General features: G+C 37.6%; 1 protein-coding gene across 1 annotated transcript in view; it reads left to right on the plus strand.

Annotated features, from left to right (window-relative positions):
- The window catches only part of Pez (protein tyrosine phosphatase non-receptor pez), a 272,376-nt gene that overhangs the window by 229,844 nt on the left and 15,602 nt on the right, over nt 1–26,930 (plus strand). Inside the window, exon 21 of the mRNA XM_019056984.2 lies at nt 13,150–13,312. Coding sequence (XP_018912529.1) covers nt 13,150–13,312 — 163 coding nt within the window. The remainder of the gene's footprint in view (nt 1–13,149; nt 13,313–26,930) is intronic.

Genomic DNA, 26,930 nt, shown 5'->3' on the forward strand with positions numbered 1-26,930 from the left:
AGCACCAATTACTGGACCTATTTTTGGAATTTGTGCTTCATGTTGGTTAGCCAACTTATGGTAGCTGAGTTAGCTATCATTACATGATTTCACCGATGATATTATTATATCTTCCAGCTCCACAACAATGTAGCTGTTACACCTAAGTCCAGAGCATTGTTTACACAAATCAGTACAAGTTAATCCAGCTTTATGAAACGAAAACTATTATTGCATCCTTTGACACAACTGCACGAAATAATTGTCAGAAGTGCATCAGGGGCAGGTGCAAGAAGCATGTGCACATGCTAGCGTTCCTTTTTTTTGCCGCTTCAATTAAATTTGATTGAAATTCCATTGTGCAGGCGGACCAGATCTCTTTCGCGTGTTAAAGGGATATTTCCGTCCCATCACATCATTGCAAATTTCCCAACAAAATAAACATAATTCTTTGAAATCAAAATTAGTGTCATCTGACCTTAGTTTTTTCTTAACAGGAAAAAACGCACTGGTATGAGCTTCCGATCTTTCCTTTTTCTTAGAGGTTGATGCAAGATTAGATTTCCCTGTATCTGATTTTCTACAACTAATGTGAACTACAACAGAATCGAAGTTAACCGACCTCTCGTATTTGTTATCACATAATTGTCTACTAGCTTCAGTCAAAGAATCAATCCTTCATGTAACAACTACAGTTTGACCCTCCGCAAGAGCTTTACCTCACAAAGCACATAGTTTTTCACATTCGCTCATCTCCGAAATTCTTTCCAATTCAATTTACTGTGAACCTGTGCGTAATTTTATCACTGATACCATTCTTTTGTACAGTATTTAACAGTTTTACTTACGAAATTTCAAAAGGACGGAGAGGATGGGGCGTCCAATTTGCACACCAAAAACTTGTGAAAAAATAGTGTGCTGTTCGTGCACCAACTTTCATAACTTGGCTCTTTGATAGACTCAGATTAACTGAAGTGAATACTTGTGAAAACCTAGGGCAAAATTGCAAGACAGGGTTAAATAAGATGAAACAGGGTGGAACATGCTTCCTTAGAGTTCCTTCTGCATCATGTTTCTGCTGACCACACCACAGGCCTCGGAAACATGTGCAGGCAAGTTCTTCAGTGACGCATCAAACATTAAGTGGGTTTCACCAACCGATACAAAAGTGTTTCACCATTTCTCATAGTTTCGTTCTTAACGAAACCCAATTCATTCTTACCAATGTTCTCGTGCATGCGACAGCCTAAAATGACTTTCAGAGTTGAAAGCCATTTACGCCAGTCCTTAATTGGAACGAAATTGAGGTGCGTGTAGGTATACTGTCTTATCGGCGTCAACCTCCCCTCCCCCCTTCCCTCTAAAAATAAGGAGATGACGGTAAAACCCAGCATCAGCTAAGAACTGTATCCATTCTCATTCGATCCTCTGAGTTGACTAGTGAGTTGTGCGTTTTTACTCTGCTTATCTCTCGGTTCTCGTTAGTTTTCGATTTCTGTTTCCGTTTTTTGTGTTCCTTTTAGTACTAATGCTCTCCAGTTAATCTTTTTTTCCAGTCCTTTTTTCCTTGGTTGTTCCTCTTTATCCATTTCTAAGTTTGTTGTTAATCAAACTCTGTGTCCATGTGGTAAGTCCTTCTTTTCTAACCTCTGTCTCTCTATGACAGCCTAAATATCTGATCCTCCAGTAGATGCAGGGGACCCCCCAGGTGGTACCCCTCAAACGGTTCCTGTTCCCACCACCACCACCACCACAACCGCCGATCCTTTATTTAACTCTGTAGAAAGTAGAAGACTATCATTCTTAAGAATAAGGAGGATTTACTTTACCCTGAGAACTCTTCACTCCCCTTCGTAATCTCTTCGTCTTACGAAGGCATAGGTAACAAACATGCTTTTCTTACAGGAAAATCTCTTTATAGATGCAATGTTCTTGGCATAAAGTCTTTCAAAAAGATCAATAAAAATTTGGTCAACATTGAGTTAGTGAAACGTGAGCATGCTAATACTCTGGTTACCAATCACAAATCGATTCTTTCCTACATAAATGCTAGGGTTTTCATCCCCCTTAATCATATTACTCGTAGATTAGTAATTAATGACGTGCATACAGATCTTGGCATCGACTGTATAGGCAATTACCTAAAAGATAAATATTCTAATGTTATCTCAGTCCGACGTATCTACCAAAGAAATGATAAAGGTGTTTTATCCCCCACCCCTAAACTTGAACTTCTATGAGAAGGTACTACTCGTCCTGATTTCTTCTATATCTTCTATTCTCGTTGCAAAGCTAGCCCCTACATCTACAATGTTACAACCTGTTATAACTGCTTAAACTACTGCCAACGTGCTGAATTCAAGGGTACCTTAACTTGTAAAGGTCTTAATGGATGCCCAAATTGCTCAGACCAACATGCTGCCCATGATATTTGCCCTAATGCAAACAAATGCCTTCATTGCAAAGGCCCTCACAAAACATTCGATCCATCCTGCCCTTCCCTCCTTGAACAGAAAACTATTAAAAAAATTATGGCCTTTGAAAATCTTAGCTTCCATGAGGCGACCAAAAAGCTAGATGTGATGAAAACTGAAAACATCAAATTGACCCTGAACGTCAGATTATTAGCAATCCAGAATTAAGTTAATGCAGGAGAGACCATCACTTTTGAAGGCATTGATCCCAAAAACTTTCCGGTTCTGAAAAACAAGTATCTAGTCCTAACCTCAAATGCTGACCAAGAACAAACGAATCCTGATAACTTCCAATACTCTATCGACGACCTTAGAAGACTGTATTCAGAAATTGTTCTCTCCCCTTCCCCTATAAGAAAGAAAGTTAAGATTTCAGAGCTTAACGATCCTGTTATGCCATCAGGTAAATTGCTTAAAAACTATCATAAACCAATCTTCTACTAGTCAGGTGTTTAAACCAACCAATGAGCAGAATAAAGGCTTCTGGCCCTCTTCGAATAAAGGAAGTCAGTCTAGTATCTCTCAATCCCACTTAGCTCAACATCAATTTAAACTGATCCCCCCCCTCCCCCTCTAAACAAAAATTCTTCAAATCCTAACTCATTCACTATTCGTAAGAAACAAACCCTTTCCCCTAGAACCTCTCTACAGTCACCTAACCCTGGACAAAAACAAGCCTCCCAACAACTCAACAAACTTTCGTCTACTTCTACAATTACAAAATCAATAACCCCAACCAATCTTCAAACTAAAAAGATAAATTCAGCACAAGCCACCAACATTATACCCCCTTCCTTTTTAACTCAATCTTCTGAACCTGTCTCTTCGCCAATCCTTATGGATATTGGTAGTGAGACTACTCTATCTTCCGGATCCTTTTTCCCCCCAAATCCCAGTTCTTCTTTCACTCTTTTTTCCCCCTTTCTATTTTAACCCCCCTTCCTTCCCTCTTTCCCCTCTTCCTTTTTCTCCCTATGTCGCCTCCAGCTTTGTTTACTCTTCCCTCTAACTTCCATATTCTGAACTGGAATATGAGATCTTTACTTTCGAATGAAACTGATCTGAAAATTCTTCTTACTGACTTGAAGCCAGACATAGTTTTGTTATCTGAAACCTGCCTAAATAACTCCTCTCGATTCAAATTTCCAGGTTACAACATTGTGAGGGACGATCGCTGGCCTCTTATCATTAATTAAAATCAAACATAAATTTCAACGCCTCCCCCTAGATGCAACATCATTATTAAACACAAGAATTGAAACTCAAGCCTTCAAGCTTATCCTTGATAATTCATCTGAATTCTTCTTGAATATGTACATCAATCCCGTACGTAAATTACTACTTGACAACCCTTTGACCTTCTTTGAATCCAATAACCTAGTTGGCAAACCTCTCTTCTGGGCTGGTGACTGTTATGCAGAACATCCTCTGTGGGGTTACCCACATAGTGACCCTAAAGGCGAAGTTATTGTGAACCTTTCCCATCAATTAGATTTTTTCAATATCAATTCACTTAACCCCCAACCAACAAGGAAAACTCCTCCAGACTGTAGCCCCAGATTCAGTGGTTTAGCCTTCATCTCTGAACCATTCTGTAGGAACACCTTCTGGAAAGCTCTCCAAACTGGCGGTAGTGACCACTTCCCATGCTCCTACTTCTTCAATAAAACAATCTCTTCAGATACCACATCGAAACTGTTCACCTCCTCAATTTCTCCTCCTAAACTGGACAAGTTACCAAAACTGGAAAACTGGAGCTTGTTTAAAACCCACCTTAATCAGCTTCTCACTTGCCCCCACTACGGATATGAATACCACATTAATATTGCTCAAGAAGCCTACACTAACAGTGTGAAAAATGAGGGAGTTTTGAAAACCCCTCACTCACAGTATGTCCAACTTCCTCCCTCCTCCCCAACAATCCCTATCCTTTCTAAACCCAAGAAATATAAAAGAATTCCCTGGTGGAAGGAGGAATGCCAAATATTAAAAAATAAACGTGACTGCCTCCTGAGAGTTTATCAGAGAAATAGTTCTTTTTCTACTTTTTTAGAATATAAGAAGACCAGTGCTGAATTTAAACTCCTTGTTAGAAGTACAAAAAAGAAAAATTGGAGAGAATTCACAGACAAACTAAATCACTTTACCCCTGCCAAAGAAATTTTTGAAAAAGTAAAGATTCTCAACAGATCACTGATCCTGTATCAAGACATTAATTTTGATTGGATTGACAACCTTCATCTAGCCCTTAACCCAGATTCTCAGTTCATTAAACAATGGAACAACTCTTCATCCTTTTCTAGCACATTTGAAAAAATCTCGAAAGAAGAATTTCTATTGGCAATTAAGAAACTAAAAAAAGAAATCCTGGTTTAGACAACACCCTGGTTGAATTTATTTCAAAAGCCCCCCCCCCCCCCCCAAGCCCAAGCTCCTTGACATTTTTAACTATATCTTAACCACTAAAAAGATATTTGACTCCTGGAAAAATGTTAAAATTTTTACCAGTCTTAAGAAAGATAAAGACCCACAATTGGCCTCTTCCTACAGACCTATTGGAATTATATCAGCATATAGAAAACTTTTTGAAAGAATAATTCATAATCGTTTAGAATACTCTCTTGAAAAAAACCATAAACTTTCGCCTTTTCAAATCGGTTTTAGAAAAGGTAAAAATTGTTTATAATAACCACTTCAAAATTTCCAGCCATGAGAATAAAGCGATAGGTGAAAAAGCATACATGGCAACCCTATTTTTGGAAATCAAAAATGCCTACAATAACGTTAATTACAAAATCCTATATAAGAAACTCATTTCGATTGGTATAAATCCTGACCTAGCCCGGATTATTTCTAACCTTATCTCAAATAATGGCATTATAGTCTCATATTTCAATAAAGTTACGAATCCTCGCCTCCAGGCCGAAGGCCTGACCCAAGGTGGTATCCTTAGCCTGTTACTTTACCTTATCTACACTTCTGACCTATTTAGATCCCTCCCTACATCATACATTTCAAAATTTGCTGATGATATAACTATCCCATCCCACCTATAATGGTTACCGGATCTATGTCAGCAATTCTTTCGTTCACGATAACTATCGTTAGATTTACGTTAGCTGTCTCAAATTTTGTAAATTTGTCCATTTTGATCTGATGCAGAACTGTACAGATTTTCGGTTAAATCGCATTTACCGTTTACTTATAAACGGTAATTAACGTAAGTGCCCTACTTACGCTGTTTTCCACTAAACTGTTTTTATGAAAGTACCATTCCTTGGTTTCCTTGGTAACCTTTGTTTGCTATCAGCTGATGTTTTATTTCCATTTCTCGGCCAAGTCATCGGATTTTATACTTTTTTTTTTTTTTTTTTTTTTTTTTTTTTTTTTTTTTTTTTTTTTTTTTTTTTTGAATCATTGCCAGGTTAGTTCTAATTTTTTTTCCAGCATTTATTCTACCTCTCCCTTCCCAGCTCATTTTTCTAACTCCCGTAGCCCCCCCCCCACTAATTTTATTTATATTTTTTTTTCTTATGGCATGCCTTGCACCCCTACCATCATATTTTGGGGTTTCATTCGTAGGGATAAAATATTGTATTGTATATAGATCTTCCATATATCGTTCGATATAAAGCAGGATAGACAGGGATAAGACGGAATTTATTGATACTCACCGGGATAAAAGGTAGGAATTTTAAGAAAAGGGGAATAATCAGTGTGAAACGGGGTAGATAAGAATTAAACAGGATAGATAGTGATTAAACAGGGTAATGTCTATCGATCTTCGATATATAGTTTGATATAAAATATGATAGACATGGATAAAACGGGATGGGGAACGACATTGATATTAATTGAGTTAAATGGAGGAAGTTTGAGAAAAGAAGAATAATCAGTGTGTAACCGTAAAGATAAGGATAAAACAGGATAGGTAGGGTTATCCCACCCTTCGATACATCGATCTTTGTTTATCGATCTTTAATGATAAATTGTCCGATATGAAACAGGATGGGAAAGTGGCATAATCAATTTGAAACGGGATAGATAGAATGAATCAGGATAGATATAGGTAATATTGGATATAGATAGGGATAAAACGGGATGTATTGATATTAACCGGGATAACGGGGATGTTTATCGTGTTTGAAGATTTTGCTGTGTTTGTTGTGTTTGATGTATTTGTTGTGTTTGTAGTGTTTGTCGTGATATGTTTGCTGTGTTTGTTGTGTTCGTTGTGTTCGATGTGTTTAATGCGTTTGTTGTGTTTGATGCATTTGTTGTGTTTGATGTTTTTGTCGTGTTTGATGTGTTTGATGAGTTTGCTGTATTTGTTGTGTTTGATGTGTTTGTTGTGTTTGATGTGCCTGTTGTGTTTAATGCGTTTGTCAAGTTTGATGTGTTTGTCGCATTTGATGAGTTTGCTATATTTGTTGTGTTTGATGCACCTGTTGTATTTAATGCGTTTGTTGTGTTTGATGTGTTCGTTTTGTTTCTACTCAACTCACCTATATTCTATCTTCAAGTATACAGGGCGTCTCAAAAGTCCCTTCCACCCCTTCTAAAATTTTACCTAATTAATATTTTGAAACAAAACTTCGGGAATGCTCAAAGATCAATGTAAGCTACTTTCAGGGCCCCCAAACTTTTTGCCCCCCCGGGGGGGGGAGGGGCTACGGGTCCCAACTTTTTTTTTCAAACGGCAACATCTCCTTTGTGACACATCAATTCAAAGAGAATTAAAAAAGAAAATTTTTGGCACGAACCACAAGTCGAACTTTTGATTCTTGACAAACTGGCCGCCGGTCAAATTTCAAAATATCGGAAATCCAAATCCCCGTTTTCGTCGATGGATTGGGATGAAACTTGGTTTTCACAGGTGATTTGGAACGAGAAAAACGATTCTGGCATTATTTTTCCGGAAAATTTTTGTCCTTTTCAAAATGGCGGCGGTCAATATGGCGACCTGGAGAGGCAAGAGAATAAATTAGGCTGCTTATCGGTGAATTTGCATGAAACTTGGTATCAGGGGACACTTCGGCATGAAAAAAACGAATCTGTCATCAGATTTTTTGAAACTCTGAATAACTTCAAAATGGCGAGGAAAATGGTGGAAACTTGGTATTACGGACGTTTACGGGTGGATTCGCATGCTGCCATTTTGAAAGTATTTGACATTTCAGAAATGCATTGCGGAAGAGGCATGTTTTGTCGAACCAAAAACCAACAGGACCCAGAGTTTCATTCGCATCCAACCGTAAACGTCCGTAATACCAAGTTTCTGCATTTTCCAGATGCAAAAGGATTGATAAGCGTAAAACTGCATTTATCCCGCTTAATCTAAGTTCATCCTAATTCAGTAACATTCATCGTTGCCGGACAAAGAATTTGATTTTAAATTAATTGAATTTTAAATAAATTAAATGTGTTGAGTTTTATAAATTGAGATTAAGATAAAAAAAAAATCTAATCACACATTGGTAGGTTATAGATTAGGTTACATTTTTTTTGTCTACCGGATCAAGACCCCCTTCACGCTCTTAACCTCTCACCATAAATTGTGCTGAACACTTATCAAGTGGATTGCCGATCTCTCCAATTAAAAAGAAAAAGAAAAAAAAAGTGTTTACCAAACAGGAAAAGATTACAGTAACGTCATTTCAGTTCACCTTAAATTTCAAGGTAGGCAACACGAGTTTCTGCGTGGTTGAATGGCGGTATTGTCGTCGTGAAATGATAGTTAGCCTTCAATGATCAGTGTAGGCAACACAAGCTCTCAGGTGGTCGAAGAGTGGTATCACCGTCCGTGCAATAGACGTCCTCTGTCTGCTAATTTTTTTTTATGTCATTTCGGGACCGCGTTTGTCAGTAAAGTAGTCGCTTTTCTTAACTGATATTCATTAAGCTGTTTTTATTTTTTTTTACTTCCCGTCCGAGCACATGAACACTAAAAGAGAGAGATGAGGATGATGATTATGATGCTGATGCTGATAATGACCATGAAAAAAAAGGATAACAACGAATGGTGCAGAACAAGAAGAGTGAAAGAAAATAAGCTAGAATAAATTTAGAGAGAAGAAGAGGATAAGTAATGAAAGTGGGAGAAGCAAACAGACAGAAGAAATGAAAAGTAAAAAGAAGAAAGCAGTAAGAGGGAGATTGAAATAAAATAAGAACGTGGAAATAGTGGAATAGCTGTTTCATCGTGAAATTGCACGATTACTTGGAACGTTTTTTAAAAATAGCATTTCACCAAACTGGAGAAGATAAATTAACGTCATTTCATTTCATTTCGCCCTCAATTTCAGTGTAGGTAACAGGAGCTTCCGCGTGGTCGAATCGCGGTATCGTCGTGAAATGGCACGCTCACTCAGGCAAAATAAGCTCCCATGTGGTCGAATAGTGGCATCATCCCCGAAACAATATCGGCCTAATGCTCCCCGTAACTAAATTTTTGGTGAAGCATCTAGACCCGTGACTTCAGTCACGAGCTTACCGCTAGTTTATAATATCCATAAAAAAGTAGAAGTGGCTATGAAATTACTTAATTCAGATCTTCAGCGTATTAAGAATGCTCTCACAGCTCTAGGACTCGACCTATCTCTCCCTAAAATCCAAGCTATCATTTTTTCTACTAGGAGGCTCCCTGAAAATCTATTTTTTAATCTGGATGAGTTCTTAATCCCTGTACTACCCTCAGCCACCTATTTAGGCCTCCTATATACAAGGAAAATGAACTGGCATCCTCATATCAATTCTATTAAACTAAACATTTCTCGCAAATTGAACATTCTGTCATATCTACATGGCTCTTCGCGGGGTATAAACCAGGATGTCTCCCCAAAACTTTTCATCAGTATAATCTGCCCATCCTTGATTTTGGCCTCCCAATCTCTTGCAGAAATTTCCATCTCATTGAAAGAACCAATATACTCCAAAACTCCTGCCTTCGTAAAACCTGAAGTGTTCTCAGATCAACCCCTACTAACTATCTAAATGCCGAGGCAGCCATCTCTCCCATCCTTAACAGATTTAACTTCCCAACAGACCAACTCCTAATCAGAGCTATGAGCCTGAAACACAATCCCATCATTAGGAATATTAAGATGCTTGAGAGATCAATTATGTCATGTAACTATTGCGTTAATAAACAACACCCACTTTTTCTTAATAGATGGTTCCTGAGAAAAACTTTAGAAACCAAAATCTTACAAAGCAATTTACCGTGCTCTTTTATGAGAGATCCTGCCTTCCAATTTTTCCAACCAAATACCATCTTTCTAGACATTCCTCCCAAACAACTAACTGATCACATTTCAATCCAACTGAACTTTAATGAATTAATGAGATCAAAGTTTAGGAACTTTACCCAGTATTATACTGACGGTGTCAAGACGACTGACTACACCTCTTCAGCCTTTCTCTCTAATGAATCCTACAAAGTCTTATCCCTATCTGAATATAATACTATTTTTGAAGCTGAAACGTGGGCCATTCTCCAAGCGGTCAAACACAGCATTAGTCTTAATCTATCCAATATTGTAATCTGTACAGACTCTCGTAGTGCCTTAGTTAACCTTAATAATCAAAGACCTGACCTCCACCCCCTCATTGAAGAAACGAAAGAAACCCTTTTAGACACCAAAATAGAAATATTTGGTTGGTTTGGATCCCTAGTCATTCAGGGATATTAGGTAATGAGAGAGTCAACCAACTGACTAAATCGATTCACCCAGCTCAGATAGTTGATAATAAAATCTGTTTTAAACAATTTTTCCCTCTTATTTCCCAACAAAATTTTAATGATTGGAATTCAGACTGGTAAACATGTACCTGGAAAGGTCAAAGATTAAAATCACTTCTCCCTTCACTTTCTCGCAAACCATGGTTTTACAGACTAGACTAGAAACGTTCCCTTATTACTAACTTAATTAGGCTTAGAATCGGTCACGGCCTTTCCCCCCTTCACTTGTTTAGAATCAATTCAGCAACCTCTAATATGTGTGAATGTTGTTTTATAAGAAACTTAGACCATATCCTTCTCCAATGTGAAAAGCTGAAATATAGAGGCACCCTTTTTCCTGAACTTATTAATAAATTTGAAATCTTTCTACCCTGTTCAACTCAATATCTTCTTTCGGTCAGTGACCTCAATATTCTTAAATCTATAGCCCTCTTTTTAGTTAAAAATGATATCCATCTCTAATCTACCAAACTTTTATTCTTACATTAAAAATTTTCTTAGCTTTATTCCACTCTTGCCAACCGTCTTATTTTCTAACTCATTTAATCCATCTTTTTCCAAACAAATCATTTTCTTTTTCACACACAACTTCTACCCTATGTTCACTTTGTATGTTTTCCATTACCCAGTCTCTTGGCATAGTAAGTCGCTTTGCCGGGTATCAGAGCGTGAAACTATTGAAGGGTTCTCACCCCCTCCCTCCTCAACACTACTTTTTAACAACCCCCCCTTTTTTCCCTGGTTTTATGTCTTTTCACCTCTCACATCCATAAATTCGGTACCTAATCACTTATAACTTAAATTCGTAACCCACACACTAGTCTAAAGTTGGCTGCAGGTGCATGACACAAAGCCATTAAATAACAGGAAAAAAAAAAGAACTGTATCCTGGTTTTTTTTTTTAAATAATATCCGAGCCTAGCCGCCTTCCGCAATCATGTATGGTATTCAATTTGCCCCCCTCCCGCTCTCACAAGTCCTTTCCACTAACATTGTTGTGGTCAAAATATGTTTCAAAGTTAAAAGTAGGTGTAATAAGTGGTTATCGAAGGACAGAGTAGGAATCATGGTGGTGCCAGTCAAGGGTGTGACTCCACGAGCTGAGGCGCAGCAGAGCAGCTTGAAGACTGACTATTGAACCCCCTCCTCCTCCCATTCCTCTTTGTGGAAAACGTCCAGAGTGAGATCCCTGATTGTTAAAATGTGTCTTCTTTCATTTCAGCTCTTTGAATTTTCTCTCTAAACCCAGTCATTTTTTGCCGCAAGAGCCGTCTCAATAGCTTTGGGATTTTCAAAGCCTCTTGCTCCGCAGGCAAGTTTTCTCAAAGTCGGTGCAGAAAAATTGCCTTTTCAGCAAGAAGCTTCGAAAATCTGACACTTTTTCTAAGCTCTATTGCGTCGAAATGACACATCTCTAGAAAATTTTGGGCAGTATCTTGTGTCCTTGATTTTTCACGCTCTTTCACGTGCTGTAATCCGTTTTTCCAAATATCATCTACCAAAAAATTTATCGAAATTTTAAAATTCGGGAACGCTCGGAACGTCATTTTCCGTAGACGCACGTTCTTGTAAACACAAAAAATGAGCAGTACGCTAAAAAATAACCTCCTACTCAGAGTCTCAGCTACTTACAACAAAATAACGAGGAGTCACATCAATTTGAAAGAAAAAAAAATGGCAACGTTGGAAGCGTATAGCTTATTTATGAGGTGTTTTCGGGCATATGTGTACAGGACAAAATAGTCGTATTTTGAGCTGAAAAATCGATTCTGAAAGTTAAGTACGTTAACATCCGGATCTTCTGTAGAACATTTTTAAAACTTCGTTGAAAAATCCATTCATAGATTTGACACTTGGCTGCTTTAGTGGCAAATTTTATGTAATTTCATCCGGGTTTCCTTCTTTTTCCACCTTGGATCAACGGTTTTCGAGATGATTAGGATTTTTTGCCCAAAAATCGGCCGTCGGGACCCCCCAAACCCACCGTTTTTCAAAATGGCGGCGTTAGCAAAAGGCAGATTTATGGGAACTTTTAGTATGTTCATCAGGGGGGTCAAAGTAACATTTCTCTGCAGAGAAACCTTCATTATTAATTTTTTCCCTAAGCCATGCCAGATTGACCGTACTAAAGGCTCTAATCGAACAATTTCTATCGGCGACCATATCAATAATTGTGGGGCAAAGCAGTGAATTCATTTTGGGTAGTTTCCATGGAAAGGGATAGAATATGAAAAATATTCATAATCCATGCTCAGAATTATCGAGGAAGTCAATAACAATGATACTTTAGTATGAAAAAGATAACAATTTTGTAAAGAACACTTCACAAATCACTGAAAAAATCACTGGAATCACTGAAAAAGTAAACAATAGAAGAAACTGATTTAGATCACAAGGTAGTACACAAGAACGTGTCGCAAAGTTGCAGACAAAACTGGCTTGAAATGATTAGAAAACGGTAAATGGTGAGAGGAAAAAGTGGCTAAAAGGCAGAAGGAAAAGGTTCGTTGGAGTAAGAGCTCTGTATAAGAAGGGGTAGTGGAATGAGTAGGCACAAAATGCTCAGGGAGGAGAGATGCAGTGGAAGGATTGGCCGTAGTAGACACGCCTAGCATTATGTGCTACGCCTTATGCTCATTATTTTATACGGTAGAGTGCAATTTGTGTGAAATCTTGGATTCTCCTTGATTTGTTTGTAAGGAATAAGGACTCAGTGAAAACCAACGGTAATCTCTATGCTGTAGCTCACTTTTATTGAAAAAGCTCACCACCTCAGGAACTAACTGCATGCTTGACAATAGTTATCTGGTGACAGGAGCATTGGGGAAGCTGAGAGTCTGCAGTGGCTCGTATCAAATTATCTGCCTCTAGCAGAGGCACTGCCTGATGAAGGATCATGATCTTTGTTTGACTTAATAATTTTAAACTTTGTTTTATCATTATTTTATTATTTAGTTCGAAATTCAGAAACAATTCTCTCAAGAATCAGGGCACTGTATCACCACCCGATTACGAGTTCATGAAGCTGGTGCAAGTAGGAGGGCACGTGGTGTTTGGCATTTGGAGTATACAGATTGGGCAGACCAGGGCTGCCCAAACAATGTTGCCCATTTTTTAGGTAAAATGATCATCAAAACTGACTAAACTTCATTGTTTTATTCCTCACAAACTTATTTACAAATTATTTTGTTCTAAAATACAAGAATTAAAGATCGTTGCAAGTTTTTCGTGTACCAAGTAGCTACACATTTATTAAAAAGTAACAATATTGTTTGCAGATCCTGGTGCAAATGCAAAGTCAGAAACAATATTGTCATTAAAATATTCCAATTTTCCGTAAGTTTTGGACTTTCTGGATGATTTCTGAACCCAATCCGGAAACCAGGCTTTTGCATCTTTGCTTTGTTGGGCTTCTAAGTCATGTCCTCGTATGTTTTGTTTAAATTAACTGGAAAAATTTTGCCCAAGCAAACTTTCTCTATAATTTCAAAGACGGGCTTTCAAGACTATATAACGCAGGCCTGCTTCTTTAGCAGTGTCCTCATATTGAAATCATAGAGGATGCTAAATGAAGCAAATTTCATCAATTTTCATTTCCATCAAATCTTTCCAGGATATACAGGTAGCATGGAAAGGGAAAAAAGAAACCTTGAAAAACACTATTTTCGTGCATTTTAGAGCTATCCACCATTCTGATACTGGTGCCATTAGACCTTCTGTACAATTTTCCACAAGAATCTAGAGTATAATTTTACAACCTTTAATATTGGAAATAATTACTTTTTTAATACATTGCACGGGTACAAAGATACATTGACAAAAGACGAAAAAGTGCGATTTGTCACGTTTTTGGAGATTCTTCCCGCTCTAGCAGCAGTTTTTGGACCCATACTAAAACTTTTCGGTTCGGTTCAAATTTCAGTAGCTTTAATTCCGGAAATATTTATTTTTGCAATATATTGCACTACATCGGAGCTATTCAGAAAAAAAAACGGTTTTTCAATTTTCCGGAGTTGGCACAAGGAAAATCTTTGGGGAACCGAAAAATTCGGATTTAGTAACCAAAATTACATAAGAATTCTTCTGAACCTGGTTAAGCCTGGTTAAGTGACCACATGCGCGAAAATAATTCCAACGCGTCTCTGTGACGCTCCGAGTTTTTATTGTGAAAAGTGTGCCATTCGGGCGTCTTTTGAACTGATTTTTATATGAAGTTACTCGTCAGTATCTTAGCCTCATGATACTGTGCGAATTTTCCGTGATTTTCATCCGTGCGTGAAGTTATAAACGAGTTTTCATGTCTATCATGTCTATGTCGAGTTGAAGTCAAGGTGTGTCCGTAAACTGTTCGGATAAAATTACTGCAGTGTTCTTGATTGAAAGTTAAGGTACTGGTTTAAAAGATTTTGCTGTTCATGCTAATTACTGTGGAATTCCGCTGAAATTCTTCTTAGCACAAGCTTGCGCACCACTTCTAAAGAATTTGAAGAATGTGAAAAATGTCAATAGAAGCTAAAACATAAACATCCTTAGGAACGTAAAGTCGATCCTATCGAAGTCTCGAAATACACTACGTACACTCACGGCATGATGATATCAGCGACCATCACTAATACTATTAAATCGTTCGCTGGATTATCGACGGCGAATATTCCGACTGAGACAATGTCGCCACGAAATGGAGCATATGCACTAAGGAGCAACGCGAACAAGGAGTTGGAGTCTGATAAGAAAAGCAGTTTCAGCGCCAACAGGCCCTCACCTTCTCCATTGTCACTCTCAACCGCTGGCCGAAAGATCACAAGGGGTGAGAAGATAACGTCCAAGCCGGTACCAAAGGTCGCATCAGTGACACCTAACAGTCAAGCCTCTCCGAATGCAGCCCGCAATAATAGCAGAAAAGAAATGCGGCCTCATCTTCTAAGTCTCTGGCCCCTTCAACTGACGGTGATACAAAAACAACTGCTTCACCAACGTTTTCATTACGAAGTCTTCCATCGTGTTCTTCTAAGCGGATGAAATCTACTTCTTCTTCCAAAACCAAAGCAACGCGACTCCAAATGTGATAGTAAATTGTAATACTAGTAATCCTGTCACAACCTCAATGAGCACTCAAACTAGTCTTGAGCTCGATCTAGAAGTGCAAAGGGATGCTTTAAATAATGAGCTTATAGATACCAAAAATAAATTAAGTTCTTCTTTGCATGAGAACTCAATGTTGATCGATGAGTTAACAATTTTAAAAGAGGAGATAAGGGTTTTGAATGAAAAATTACATTATGTAAATAAAGTAGAGGACTCTTCAAATCTTTCAAAAAACAGCTTAATCAAAAAGAACAAAATGTTATTAGACCAAATTGACACGCTAAAAAATGACCTAAGCAAGGTAAATTCCGACAATTATTTCCTTCAAAAAGCAAACAGAGGCATACTTAAGCAATTAAAATCAAAAAAGCCAAAACAGAGTCAAAAATTGGAGTTCAGCCTGAGAAACACTTTTATATTTAAAAAATTTAGGGACACAGGAAATTCGACGGCGTTTCAACAGGTAGTCCTTAATGTTGGTAGGTTAAATCAATTAAAGGAAGAAAGTGCCAAGGCAAGGAAGGGTAAAAAGAAAATAATGATCCTAGGTGATAGTCACTCTAGAAATTTTGCCAAGCATTTGCACTTAAACACAACAAACTTTGCCATAGAATCATATGTACACCCAGGTGCGGGTTCAAATAAAATACTTGCAAGTGCAGACTTTCCTGGCCTATCCAAAAATGACTGTGTACTAATCCTTTCGGGTTCCAGTGACGTTAATAAGAAAAGTAGCAGAAACCATGATAGTATAAGTGCAGCCAATCATCCTATCATTTCCTTTGCAGCTAGGCATAAACATACAAATGTAATTGTTTCTGCGGTACCCCATAGGAGGAACAAAGCACCCTCTGATGCTATTAATGAACAAATCTATGATTTTAATTTAAGTTTATTTGACCTAGGACAAAAGAATGAAAATTGTACCTTTTTCAATAGGATGTGTTATGCTATTGGGAATGATTATTGCAAGGACGGACTTCATATGTAAAAGAAAATTTCAAACGCTTGATGGCGCTTGAGATGACGTCATTCCTCAACTTTCATTTAAACTAAACTCTTCTGACAATCGAAATGTTAATTTTCTGCGCTCTGAAATTTTGACATCTGAAAATAACCGTATCAAGAGTATAAATTCGCCTAAATTCCATTTACTTAATCTAAATATTCAAAGCCTCCGAAAAATTGGAAAAACTCATCTTCTTGCTCATGAGATGTCTAAATTAAAGTCCGAGCCGGATATTATTTGCCTTACAGAAACTTGGTTTTAGCCAGATAGCGCTATTCCCCTCTCCAATTACATTTGCGCTGACTCCAAGGCTAGAGAAATTTCAAGAGGAGGGGGGTCTGCAATCTATGTCAAGCCAACTATTAAGTATTCTTGTCCTCAAATTTTTGAAGCCCACTCTGTAGAGCATCACTTTGAAACTTCGGCTATCTCAGTACATAAACTTAATAATATTCGTCTTAAAAAGCCGTGGGTTATTCTATCAATATACAGGCTGCCTACTGGCGATTTTGATGTTATGTTGGAAAAATTAGAAGCAGTACTTAGTACCTTACACGAAATGAATTGTCATTATAGTCTATCAGGTGACTTTAATATCGACTTTCTGGATCCACAGTGTAAAGATGTTATCTCTCTGTAACTCGCTCTCTGAATTCAACCTTCGACCCATATTTTGTGATGAACCTTCCAGGGTAGCTAAAATTTCTGCCACCTTGCTTGACAATTGTTTCTGTAGCTCTCGTCCCATTGATTCTGTAACATGGGATCCAGGGCTCTCAGACCATCGAGGTCAAATTGTCTCATTTTCCATCGATACCGAATCTAGTTATATTAATAATAAGCGTTTTAAAAGACACTGGTCTGAAGAGGACTGTCTGGGTCTAACTGGGCAACTTCATTGCTTTTGCTCCACTCTTGACCTTCAACTTGGAAATGTAAATAATTCAGTAGAACATTTTATCAGAGGCCTGTACTCTGCTATTGAACTATGTTGTCCTCTTCGCCCAGTAAAGTCATTTTCTTCCAGGAGGTTAAAAAATGATACCCTCAATTCACTCAGTGAACGTAAGAAAGAATATCATTCAGTGTATAAAACTACTGGTCTTCTTAAATATAAAAAGCTCTTCATTAAAACTAATAAGTTACTTAAAAAGTCTTTTTATTGAGAAAAGCGTAAAAATGTTGAGAGAATGATTAAGAACTCCAAGAACAAATCTTTTACCACTTGGAAAATTTAAAGGACCAAACCCCAAGTACTAATAACAATTCGCTAATTGATGCTGTTTGCTGTGATGGGGTGATTGTTTCTGATCCTGCTAAAATAGCTAATGTTTTCAATGAACATCTCACCTCCCTGCATAATACATTTCCAAGTAATTTAGCTCATTTTAAGACTCTTGAGATGACAAAAAAGTCCCTACAAAACCCCCCTCCAACCTTTACATTCTCCCAGATAACGCTAAATGAGCTATACTCGTGTGTCTGTAGTCTCAAGCCAAACAAAGCTGATACAGATGGCTGTATACCCCCATTTTTCTTTCGTGACTATTTTCCTATCATTGGTGAGCATCTCCTTGTGCTGATTAATGAATGTAGTAATGTAATGAATGAACAGGTGTGTTACCGCACTGCTTGAAATCTGCCAATGTAACTCCTTTGTTTAAAAAGGGTTCCAGGCAGGATGTATCTAACTATCGACCTATTTCTGTTCTTTCTACAATAAGCAAACTATTCGAAAAAATCCTATTTAAGCAGCTTCTATGCCACTTTGAGTCTAATAACCTACTATATCATCACCAGTTTGGCTTTAGAAAGGGTTTATCTACCACCCATGCTCTGTATAAACTTATAGACAAAGTTCTCACCGCCTTTTAAAAAAAACTTCCTATAATGAGTATACATTTTGATTTAACTAAAGCTTTCGATCTCCTCAATCATTCTTTGCTACTCAAGAAATTACATTTATACGGTCTCTCTGAAAATGCCATAACGCTCATTGCTTCATATCTTTCTGACCGCAATCAGAGAGTAAAAATTGACTCTGTCAATGGACCCATTCTTTCTAGTGTCTTACCCTTAATGACCGGAGTCCCTCAGGGATCAATTTTAGGCCCACTTTTATTTATCATTTTCATGAATGACCTTCCCTTTAATGTCAAATACCCCATTTTACTATTTGAGGATGACACTTCTGCCTTAGTTGAGGGTGGAGATGTAATACTTAAGGCTCGTGAAGTGTATGATCAGGCCTCCGCCTGGTTTGATGCCAACGATCTGACGGTTAATCAAAGTAAGACACAAGCTTTAATGTACTCAGCCGGTTCTTGTAATGCTCGATCCATTGAGTATTATATTCTAGGAGACTCAAATAGTAACCGATTGGAAAACTCTGTTGAGTTTCTTGGTATCCAAATAGATAAGGGCTCACCTGGAAAGAACATACTAGTAAAGTTATATGTACATTAAGCCGAGCATCTTGGGCCCTGAGCAACCTGTCAAGAATATCTACCCTTCAGTGTTGCTTAGCATTCTATCATGCCCATGTTGTTTCCCATATGTGATACGGACTAATCCTGTGGGGCCGTAGCACTGGAGCAGAGCAAGTTTTCATGTTACAAAAAAAGCTTGTCAGAATTATGTTTAATATGCCTTGGAATGCCCACTGCCGCCCAATCTTCATAGAGCATAGATTGTTCACCCTGACCTCCCTTTATATCTTGGTCAGCCTAAAATTTGCAATCTCAAATGGATTGGTATCTCCCTCCGATCTTCTACCGTCTCATAATTACAACAGCAGGCATAGAGATATCAAAAACGTAAAAGTTCGACTGAAACGATCTGAACAAGATTGCAAATTTTCGGCTATCCAAATTATGAATGCTCTACCCTGGAACATCAAACAACAACTCCGCGATGGTGAAGTAAAGAAATTTTTCAATTAAATCTCCTCCTATGCAAGGCATTTTATGATTTAAACGAATTCCTGAATTCAGCTGTTGAGTAACATTCTACTAGCCACCACCTAATGTAACAGTTGTAATTTATATTCTTAATTATTGTATATTCTAATTCCTAGCGTTTTTTGACCTGTGCCATAGCTCTAATAACGGGGCTCTCATGTACGTATGTCATAATAAATAAATAAATAAATAAATAAATAATAAGCCTAAGACTTTTTTTCATAGCCCTAATTTGAGTCAATATCGACTGGACTACTCACCTATTTCACCACCACAACTATCTTCAAAATTAAACTAATGAGTAAGGAATGAGGTTTGTAACTTATTTGAATCAAGAATGATGATTCGGGTATATTATATTCCAGTAAAAAAATCGTGTGTCCATCGGGAATAGGTCGCAAAATTCTTTGGCCTGCTGCCAAGCGTCCTTTCCTTCCGGCCCCTCGGTGTTCGCGAGAGGGAATATTGTTATGCATCAACTTATGATCAACAGATGTAATCTCACAAAAACACGTGCCCTCTTTAGATGGCCCGTGCTTCTAAAATTTTGAGTCTATTCCAAAGATCTTTTAGTGCCCTGGGCACGATCAAAATCGACGATTTTTTTATTGGAAATTGCCACTTTGGGAGGTCATACTAGATGAAAAAATAGTCGTTTTTGTCCGGAGCACCACTATCAAATTCGTGCAGGATCCAAGATGGCGGCCGTTGAATATGGCGGCCTAGGGTCTTTTGAAGTGATATATCTCTGTCCCTTATCGTCCGATTTTGATTTTCTTTTTTTGAATTAGAGCTAAATGGGTGCAGAGTATTATTAAATTATAAAATTTCCCAATCAACCAACAGTTTTTCCAAAATTTAAATTTTTTTCTTTGGAAATTCCTAAAATTTCAAAGCCAAATAACTTTTAACTGAGCAGGAAAATTGATTTTTTTTCTCTTCAGTGAAAGAGGTACCATGCAGAGAATATTCTATAAAAAATCAGATCTTATCAGTACCTGCCGAAATAATTATGAGTCACCTAAAGTTACTTACTAAAAGACTGAAGGAAGAAAAGACAGAGGCACGTGAGCATCATACAAGATACCACTAACTAAGCACTAAATCAAAAAGCGACGCATACCTCAGTAAGGCATGGAAATTTCTCAAGAAATTGCCGAAGATGAAAGGCCTACATACACGATTAGTGTGGACCATAATATTGGCTTAATTTGCAAGTCACCAATACGTTGTTGAGCGGTGAACCATAGAGTCACTTTAAACAGCAATTACACGATTAAATTGGTTGGGGTTAGCACTGTTGACTTGCTGGAGGCCCAATTCAATTTTTTCATAGGAGTTCAAGTATTGTAGAAAACATATTTATACAACCCTGACAACAGCGACTAACCTTGTTCGGTTTTTTTAAAATGAGGGACTTGCACATGAATATTGTAAGTTATGTGTAGTGTGTTTAACCCAAGTACCAAATGAATTTGTAATTATAGCTAAGAGGTGAAGTAAATCATTGCGGTTCTTATCGTCGCCATTACCTCCTACTGTGTTTATAACCTCATTAGGTCGAGAAGGAGGCCTTTTTTTAAACCCCTATTTTTTGTCACAAGAAGTTTTTGTGTTGTAATTTGATTGCAAAAAACTGATAGGATATTTTACTGTCTTCATAAAAGTTCCGATGCCATTTTCCTCTAAGATTGAAAGGAAAATGAGGAAAAAGGTCGCTGGTATCGTTTTGAAGGCCAGAGAATTCTCCATCAATCTCAAGAAAATATTAGGCTCTAATTGCACCCAGAAACAATAAATCAACGGCTGGTTAGATTATCGAAATTCAAAAATTCATGTATTTTTTCATAAATGGCAAATTATTTAAAGGTAAATGTAGAAAATGTACATTATTTGAAATTGTCTTTATAGTAACTTTCAAACGAGACCGAAAGTTTGAAAATCGAACGAATGGTTGGAGAGATACAGCGCGCTTTACACGTGTATAGCGCGCCCGTGGCCACGACCGCGCGGCACCTAAATGGCTCTCGCGGGCTAACCACTCATACCACAAAATGATCATGGCATTAAATTAATCGCAAGATTACGACTCACCTCTTTCACTAAGAGAAAAAAAATCAATTTTTCTGCTCAGTTAAAAGTTATTTGGCTTTGAAATTTTAGGAATTTCCAAAGAAAAAAATTTAAATTTTGGAAAAACTGTTGGTTGATTGGGAAATTTTATAATTTAATAATACTCTGCACCCATTTAGCTCTAATTCAAAAAAAGAAAATCAAAATCGGACGATAAGGGACAGAGATATATCACTTCAAAAGACCCTAGGCCGCCATATTCAACGGCCGCCATCTTGGATCCTGCACGAATTTGATAGTGGTGCTCCGGACAAAAACGACTATTTTTTCATCTAGTATGACCTCCCAAAGTGGCAATTTCCAATAAAAAAATCGTCGATTTTGATCGTGCCCAGGGCACTAAAAGATCTTTGGAATAGACTCAAAATTTTAGAGGCACGGGCCATCTAAAGAGGGCACGTGTTTTTGTGAGATTACATCTGTTGATCATAAGTTGATGCATAACAATATTCCCTCTCGCGATCACCGAGGGGCCGGAAGGAAAGGATGCTTGGCAGCAGGCCAAAGAATTTTGCGACCTATTCCCGATGGACACACGATTTTTTTACTGGAATATAATATACCCGAATCATCATTCTTGATTCAAATAAGTTACAAACCTCATTCCTTACTCATTAGTTTAATTTTGAAGATAGTTGTGGTGGTGAAATAGGTGAGTAGTCCAGTCGATATTGACTCAAATTAGGGCTATGAAAAAAGTCTTAGGCTTAACCAGGTTAAGACGAATTCTTATGTAATTTTGGATACTGAATCCGAATTTTTCGGTTCCCCAAAGATTTTCCTTGTGCCAACTCCGGAAAATTGAAAAACCGTTTTTTTTTTCTGAATAGCTCCGATGTAGTGCAATATATTGCAAAAATAAATATTTCCGGAATTAATTAAAGCTACTGAAATTTGAACCGAACCGAAAAGTTTTAGTATGGGTCCAAAAACTGCTGCTAGAGCGGGAAGAATCTCCAAAAACGTGACAAATCGCACTTTTTCGTCTATTGTCAATGTATCTTCGTCCCCGTGCAATGTATCAAAAAAGTAATTATTTCCAATATTAAAGGTTGTAAAATTATACTCTAGATTTTTGTGGAAAATTGTATAGAAGGTCTAATGGCACCAGTATCAGAATGGTGGATAGCTCTAAAATGCACGAAAATAGTGTTTTTCATGGTTTCTTTTTTCCCTTTCCATGCTACCTGTATATCCTGGAAAGATTTGATGGAAATGAAAATTGATGAAAGGGGTACCTACGTGCAAAACGGGTCATTTCACGCTCGTGCCGGATACCATTGAAACTTGCCCTATTCATTCATCTAACAATGCACTATGTTTTCTCAAAGTTTCAAGTTCCCAAAAAATTTTGGGGGGAAGTGGCGGGGTCAAAGTTGAAAATCCGCTCAGTTTTCGCGAATTTTTTACTCGAAAACTACTTAATATTTCGAAACGCGGTTTAAACGAGCGTTTTCAACGTAAAAAGAGCTTTCAGAAAATGTATAGTATTATAGGGTTTTGTCGACTTAAACTCGAGTTATCGCCTCCGAAGCGCCGGAACGCTATAAAATGACCCGCTTTTTTGTCACGATTGGGACGATTACCAAAATAATCCATTTTTAATTTCTTTGAATAACGGATATGTTGTCCCTGACTCTCTATGGCACCTATTTGTCTTTACCGTATCCTGGGGAAACGTTTTGTTTGCGAGTTATAAGCGCGGAAAGGAGCGAAGGTCGGGAAAATCGGCTATTTTAAACTGCGCGCGGCGATGGATCAGGAGACATGTGGCAATAATGCGAGGTCGGCAGAGGAGTGTGATTCGCCGAACTGAGCAAGAGGGAGCGTTCTCCTTTCTAACCCATGCGACGCGCGCAGTTCAAAATAGCCGATTTTCCCGACTTTCGCTCCTTTCCGCGCTTTTAACTCATGAACAAAACGTTTCCCCAGGATACGGTAAAGACAAATAGGTGCCATAGAGAGTCAGGAACAACATATCCGTTATTCAAAGAAATTAAAAATGGATTATTTTGGTAATCGTCCTAAACGAGACAAAAAAGCGGGTCATTCTATAGCGTTCCGGCGCTTCGGAGGCGATAACTCGCATTCAAGTCGACAAAACCCTATGATATTTTATATTTTCTGAAAGTTCTTTTCACGTTAAAAACGCTCGTTTAAACCGCGTTTCGAAATATTTAGTAGTTGTCGAGTGAAAAATTCGTGAAAATTGAGCGGATTTTCAACTTTGACCCCTCGCCACTTCCCCCAAAATTTTTTGGGGACTTGAAATTTTGGGAAAACATGGGGCATTGTTAGATGAATGGATAGGGCAAGTTTCAATGGTATCCGACACGAGCGTGAAATGGCCCGTTTTGCACGTACCCCTTTGCTTCATTTAGCATCCTGTATGATTTCAATATGAGGACACTGCTAAAGAAGCAGGCCCGCGTTTTACTATAGCGCCGGCCCACTGTGGGCCATATCGTATCTATACCGGCGCAAAATTCAAGTTTTGAAATCCCTTTTTTCAACATCACCTCACTTATTTGTGAGTGCCATTTTTGAGGAACTTGTAACCCATCTAAATTTTTGGTTCTCCATTTTTCCCAGAAGTCAGCAAACATTTTCTTGGATTTAGAGTAGTCATCTAATGGAGAAGCGTGTTTTACTATTCGAGGAAGAGCGTCTTGTACAGGAAAAGCTGTCAATGCTCTGCCGATTTAAAAGTGACTGGGCGTAAAAGCCTCAAAACCCTCCCGAGATGAAGATAATGGCACTAGGCTTAGAATTTAAAATACCTTCGATTTGAATCATTACCATTGAAATTTCTTCTTTTTCAAAAATGTGACTATTATGATGTGGTGATTGCAAGGGGCTGAACTTCCAGTCGATTCGATTTTTGGTCGAGTAAAACTACTTGACATTGTAAACACAATGTCTGGATCTTGAAGCTTGTTATCAAAGGTTTTCTGCATCTCATTTCTCGCACCAACAAATTTTTTTGCGTTTTCGGAAAATGGCAAGATGGTATTCCTCTTTTGTATTCAAATCTTTGTAGTGCTTTCAAAAATGATTTTGTTGATAGATCCTTTATCACTTCAAGATGAACTGCTTTCCTCGTGTAGCAGACAAAAGATTGCAATATAAGTAACTCCTAACTGTTGCTGCGTTTCCTCCTGTCAATAGTACAAACTAATATTGAACCAGTGTAATCAAGAACTACATATGTGAAAGGTTGATTTCGAGTTACTTTTTGGGAAGGAAAAGGTGCCATCATTTGCGAAGTGGAAATTAAGAAAATGTTAAAGTAAATAACTCTTCCACCTCTTTTGAATTCCCTCTTTTACATGTGATGCATTTTGACACGGTTTATTGTGCTAACTCTGGACTGTGAACTTGTCAAAACTGTTACCTTACGCTGGATAAAAGTAGTTTCGAGGATGCATGTAAAAGTCTTAGATGTTCCAGATTACAGACTAATTCTGTAAATCTGTGATTTTTTGGCAGTAACATTTGATGTTTTTGTTCGTATGATAGTTTTGATTTTTACAGACATACAGCGTGCACCGACTCTTATTATGTTTTCTTCATCTATGAACAGGTACAATGTTCTAATATTGCTTGATTTGAATAATTCCGTTTCTTTAGAATGCAGCAAATGCTTTCTTTCTTCTTGAAAACATTCGTTTTGTACTGCATTCACACAAAATTTCAGTACCTCATAAAGTTCAATTGAGGAAAGTTGTCCTGCCCATAGAGTATAAGAAGTTTCTGCTCCACATTTTTTGTTCTTAATTCTTACTTTTATGTTATGAACAATTCGTAAATAGAAGCTGACAATTCTTAAAATTTGGTCTAAATCAGGAAATGACGTTGAGATGTCAAAAGCTTTTACCAGAATCAAGCGTCGTCGAAATCGGTTTGGTAGAACTCCAGAAATAAGCTTTACAAAGGAACTCCCAACGATTTTATTTATATAGATTTGTTATCCCAGAGGATTCTATTTAACATCACTGTAACCTTCCTTACTAGGGTGTTCTTTTAATATATACTTGATCCGTCTCTCCATTCTGGATCAACTGCAACCCCAAGTACTTACCTACTTATTTCAAATCGTTGTTCTGCTGTTTTTTCGATGTTATCAAGAAAGTTTCACCCTTGACCTGAGGAGCTCTGGTGCCGTTTGGGACGGAACGTCATTGATCCTTCGTCCCCCTAAGCATTACTGAATAAATACACAATGATATATGATAGAAATATTCTAAATACAGTCAATAACTACACTTTCTTGGTCTAGGAATTTTTTTTTTTTTTTTTTTTTTTTTTTATTAGTGTTTAAGCGAACTTTCACAATGAAATTATACACTTTGTTTCTAAATTCAAAATAAATGTGTGAGTACAAACGACCGGGTAGTCTGTAACTTATCTAAATGGTTAGAAATAATTGGTTACTAAAATTAATGGTTCAAACCAAGGGGCTGGCCAGTTCCCACGGTTTCACCCGTTTGAGGCGTCTAAACTCATTTGAGTTGTCAAGTAATAGTAAAGCCTCGGTGTTAGGATGGTGATGGAGCCGTCTCTCATAGTTGGTTGCAACTTTAGTTATAAATTGCGAGACGGTCTCCATCCCCAGGTCTCTATGGATATCAGAGTTACGTTCATACCATCGTGCTCCGACTATCTGTCTCAGAGCACGATTTTGGACTCTTTGTAAAATTTCTATATTGGACCGTGCTGCACACCCCCAGATTTGAGCTCCATATGCCCATGTGGGTCGTACAATTTGTTTATATAATAGAAGCTTATTACTAATACTTAACTTAGATTTTTTACCTATTAACCAATACAATTTTTTAAGTTTGAACAAGCATTCTTCTCTTTTGATTTTTATGTGTTCCTTCCACTTTAACTTAGTATCTAGGTGTATACCTAAATACTTGGCCACTTCTGAAGGTTTTAATAGGACTTTATTGAATATAATGTTAATGTCCTTGATACTACGGTTAGAGAATATCTTATAAATAGTTTTTGCACAATTAAGTTTGATGTCTTTTTCACTCGTCCAGTTATAGAAATTTTGAAGGTTATCTTCAAGTTCAAGTGTAGCTAATTCCTGACTTTTATTGCTAGACAAATACGTAGTATCATCAGCATACTTTCCTAAGAGGGATTTTCTGGTTGGAGCGGGAATATCTGAGGTAAACAGTAAATATAGCAATGGGCCTAGAACTGAGCCTTGCGGGACTCCTGCCAGAATTGGTTTTTCGTCCGACAGTGCCTCACCTACTCTAACTCGGAAAGTTCTGTCAGAGAGATACGATTGGATTAATCTAACATGACAAGCAGGGAGAAGATTTGCTAACATTTTAATAAGGAGTTTATGAGAGACTTTATCAAATGCTTGTGCAACGTCTAAGAATGCAGAGACGCAATATTCTCCTTTTTCAAGGGCTTTTTCAATAAAATTGGTTACTCTATGTATTTGTTCAATGGTAGAGTGTTTAGCTCTAAAACCGAATTGAATATCTGGCAGTATGTTTTTAATATTGATTACTTTTAATAGTCTA

The sequence above is a fragment of the Bemisia tabaci genome, chromosome 2, assembly GCF_918797505.1.
Source record: "Bemisia tabaci chromosome 2, PGI_BMITA_v3".
NCBI classification, from domain to species: Eukaryota; Metazoa; Arthropoda; class Insecta; order Hemiptera; family Aleyrodidae; genus Bemisia; species Bemisia tabaci.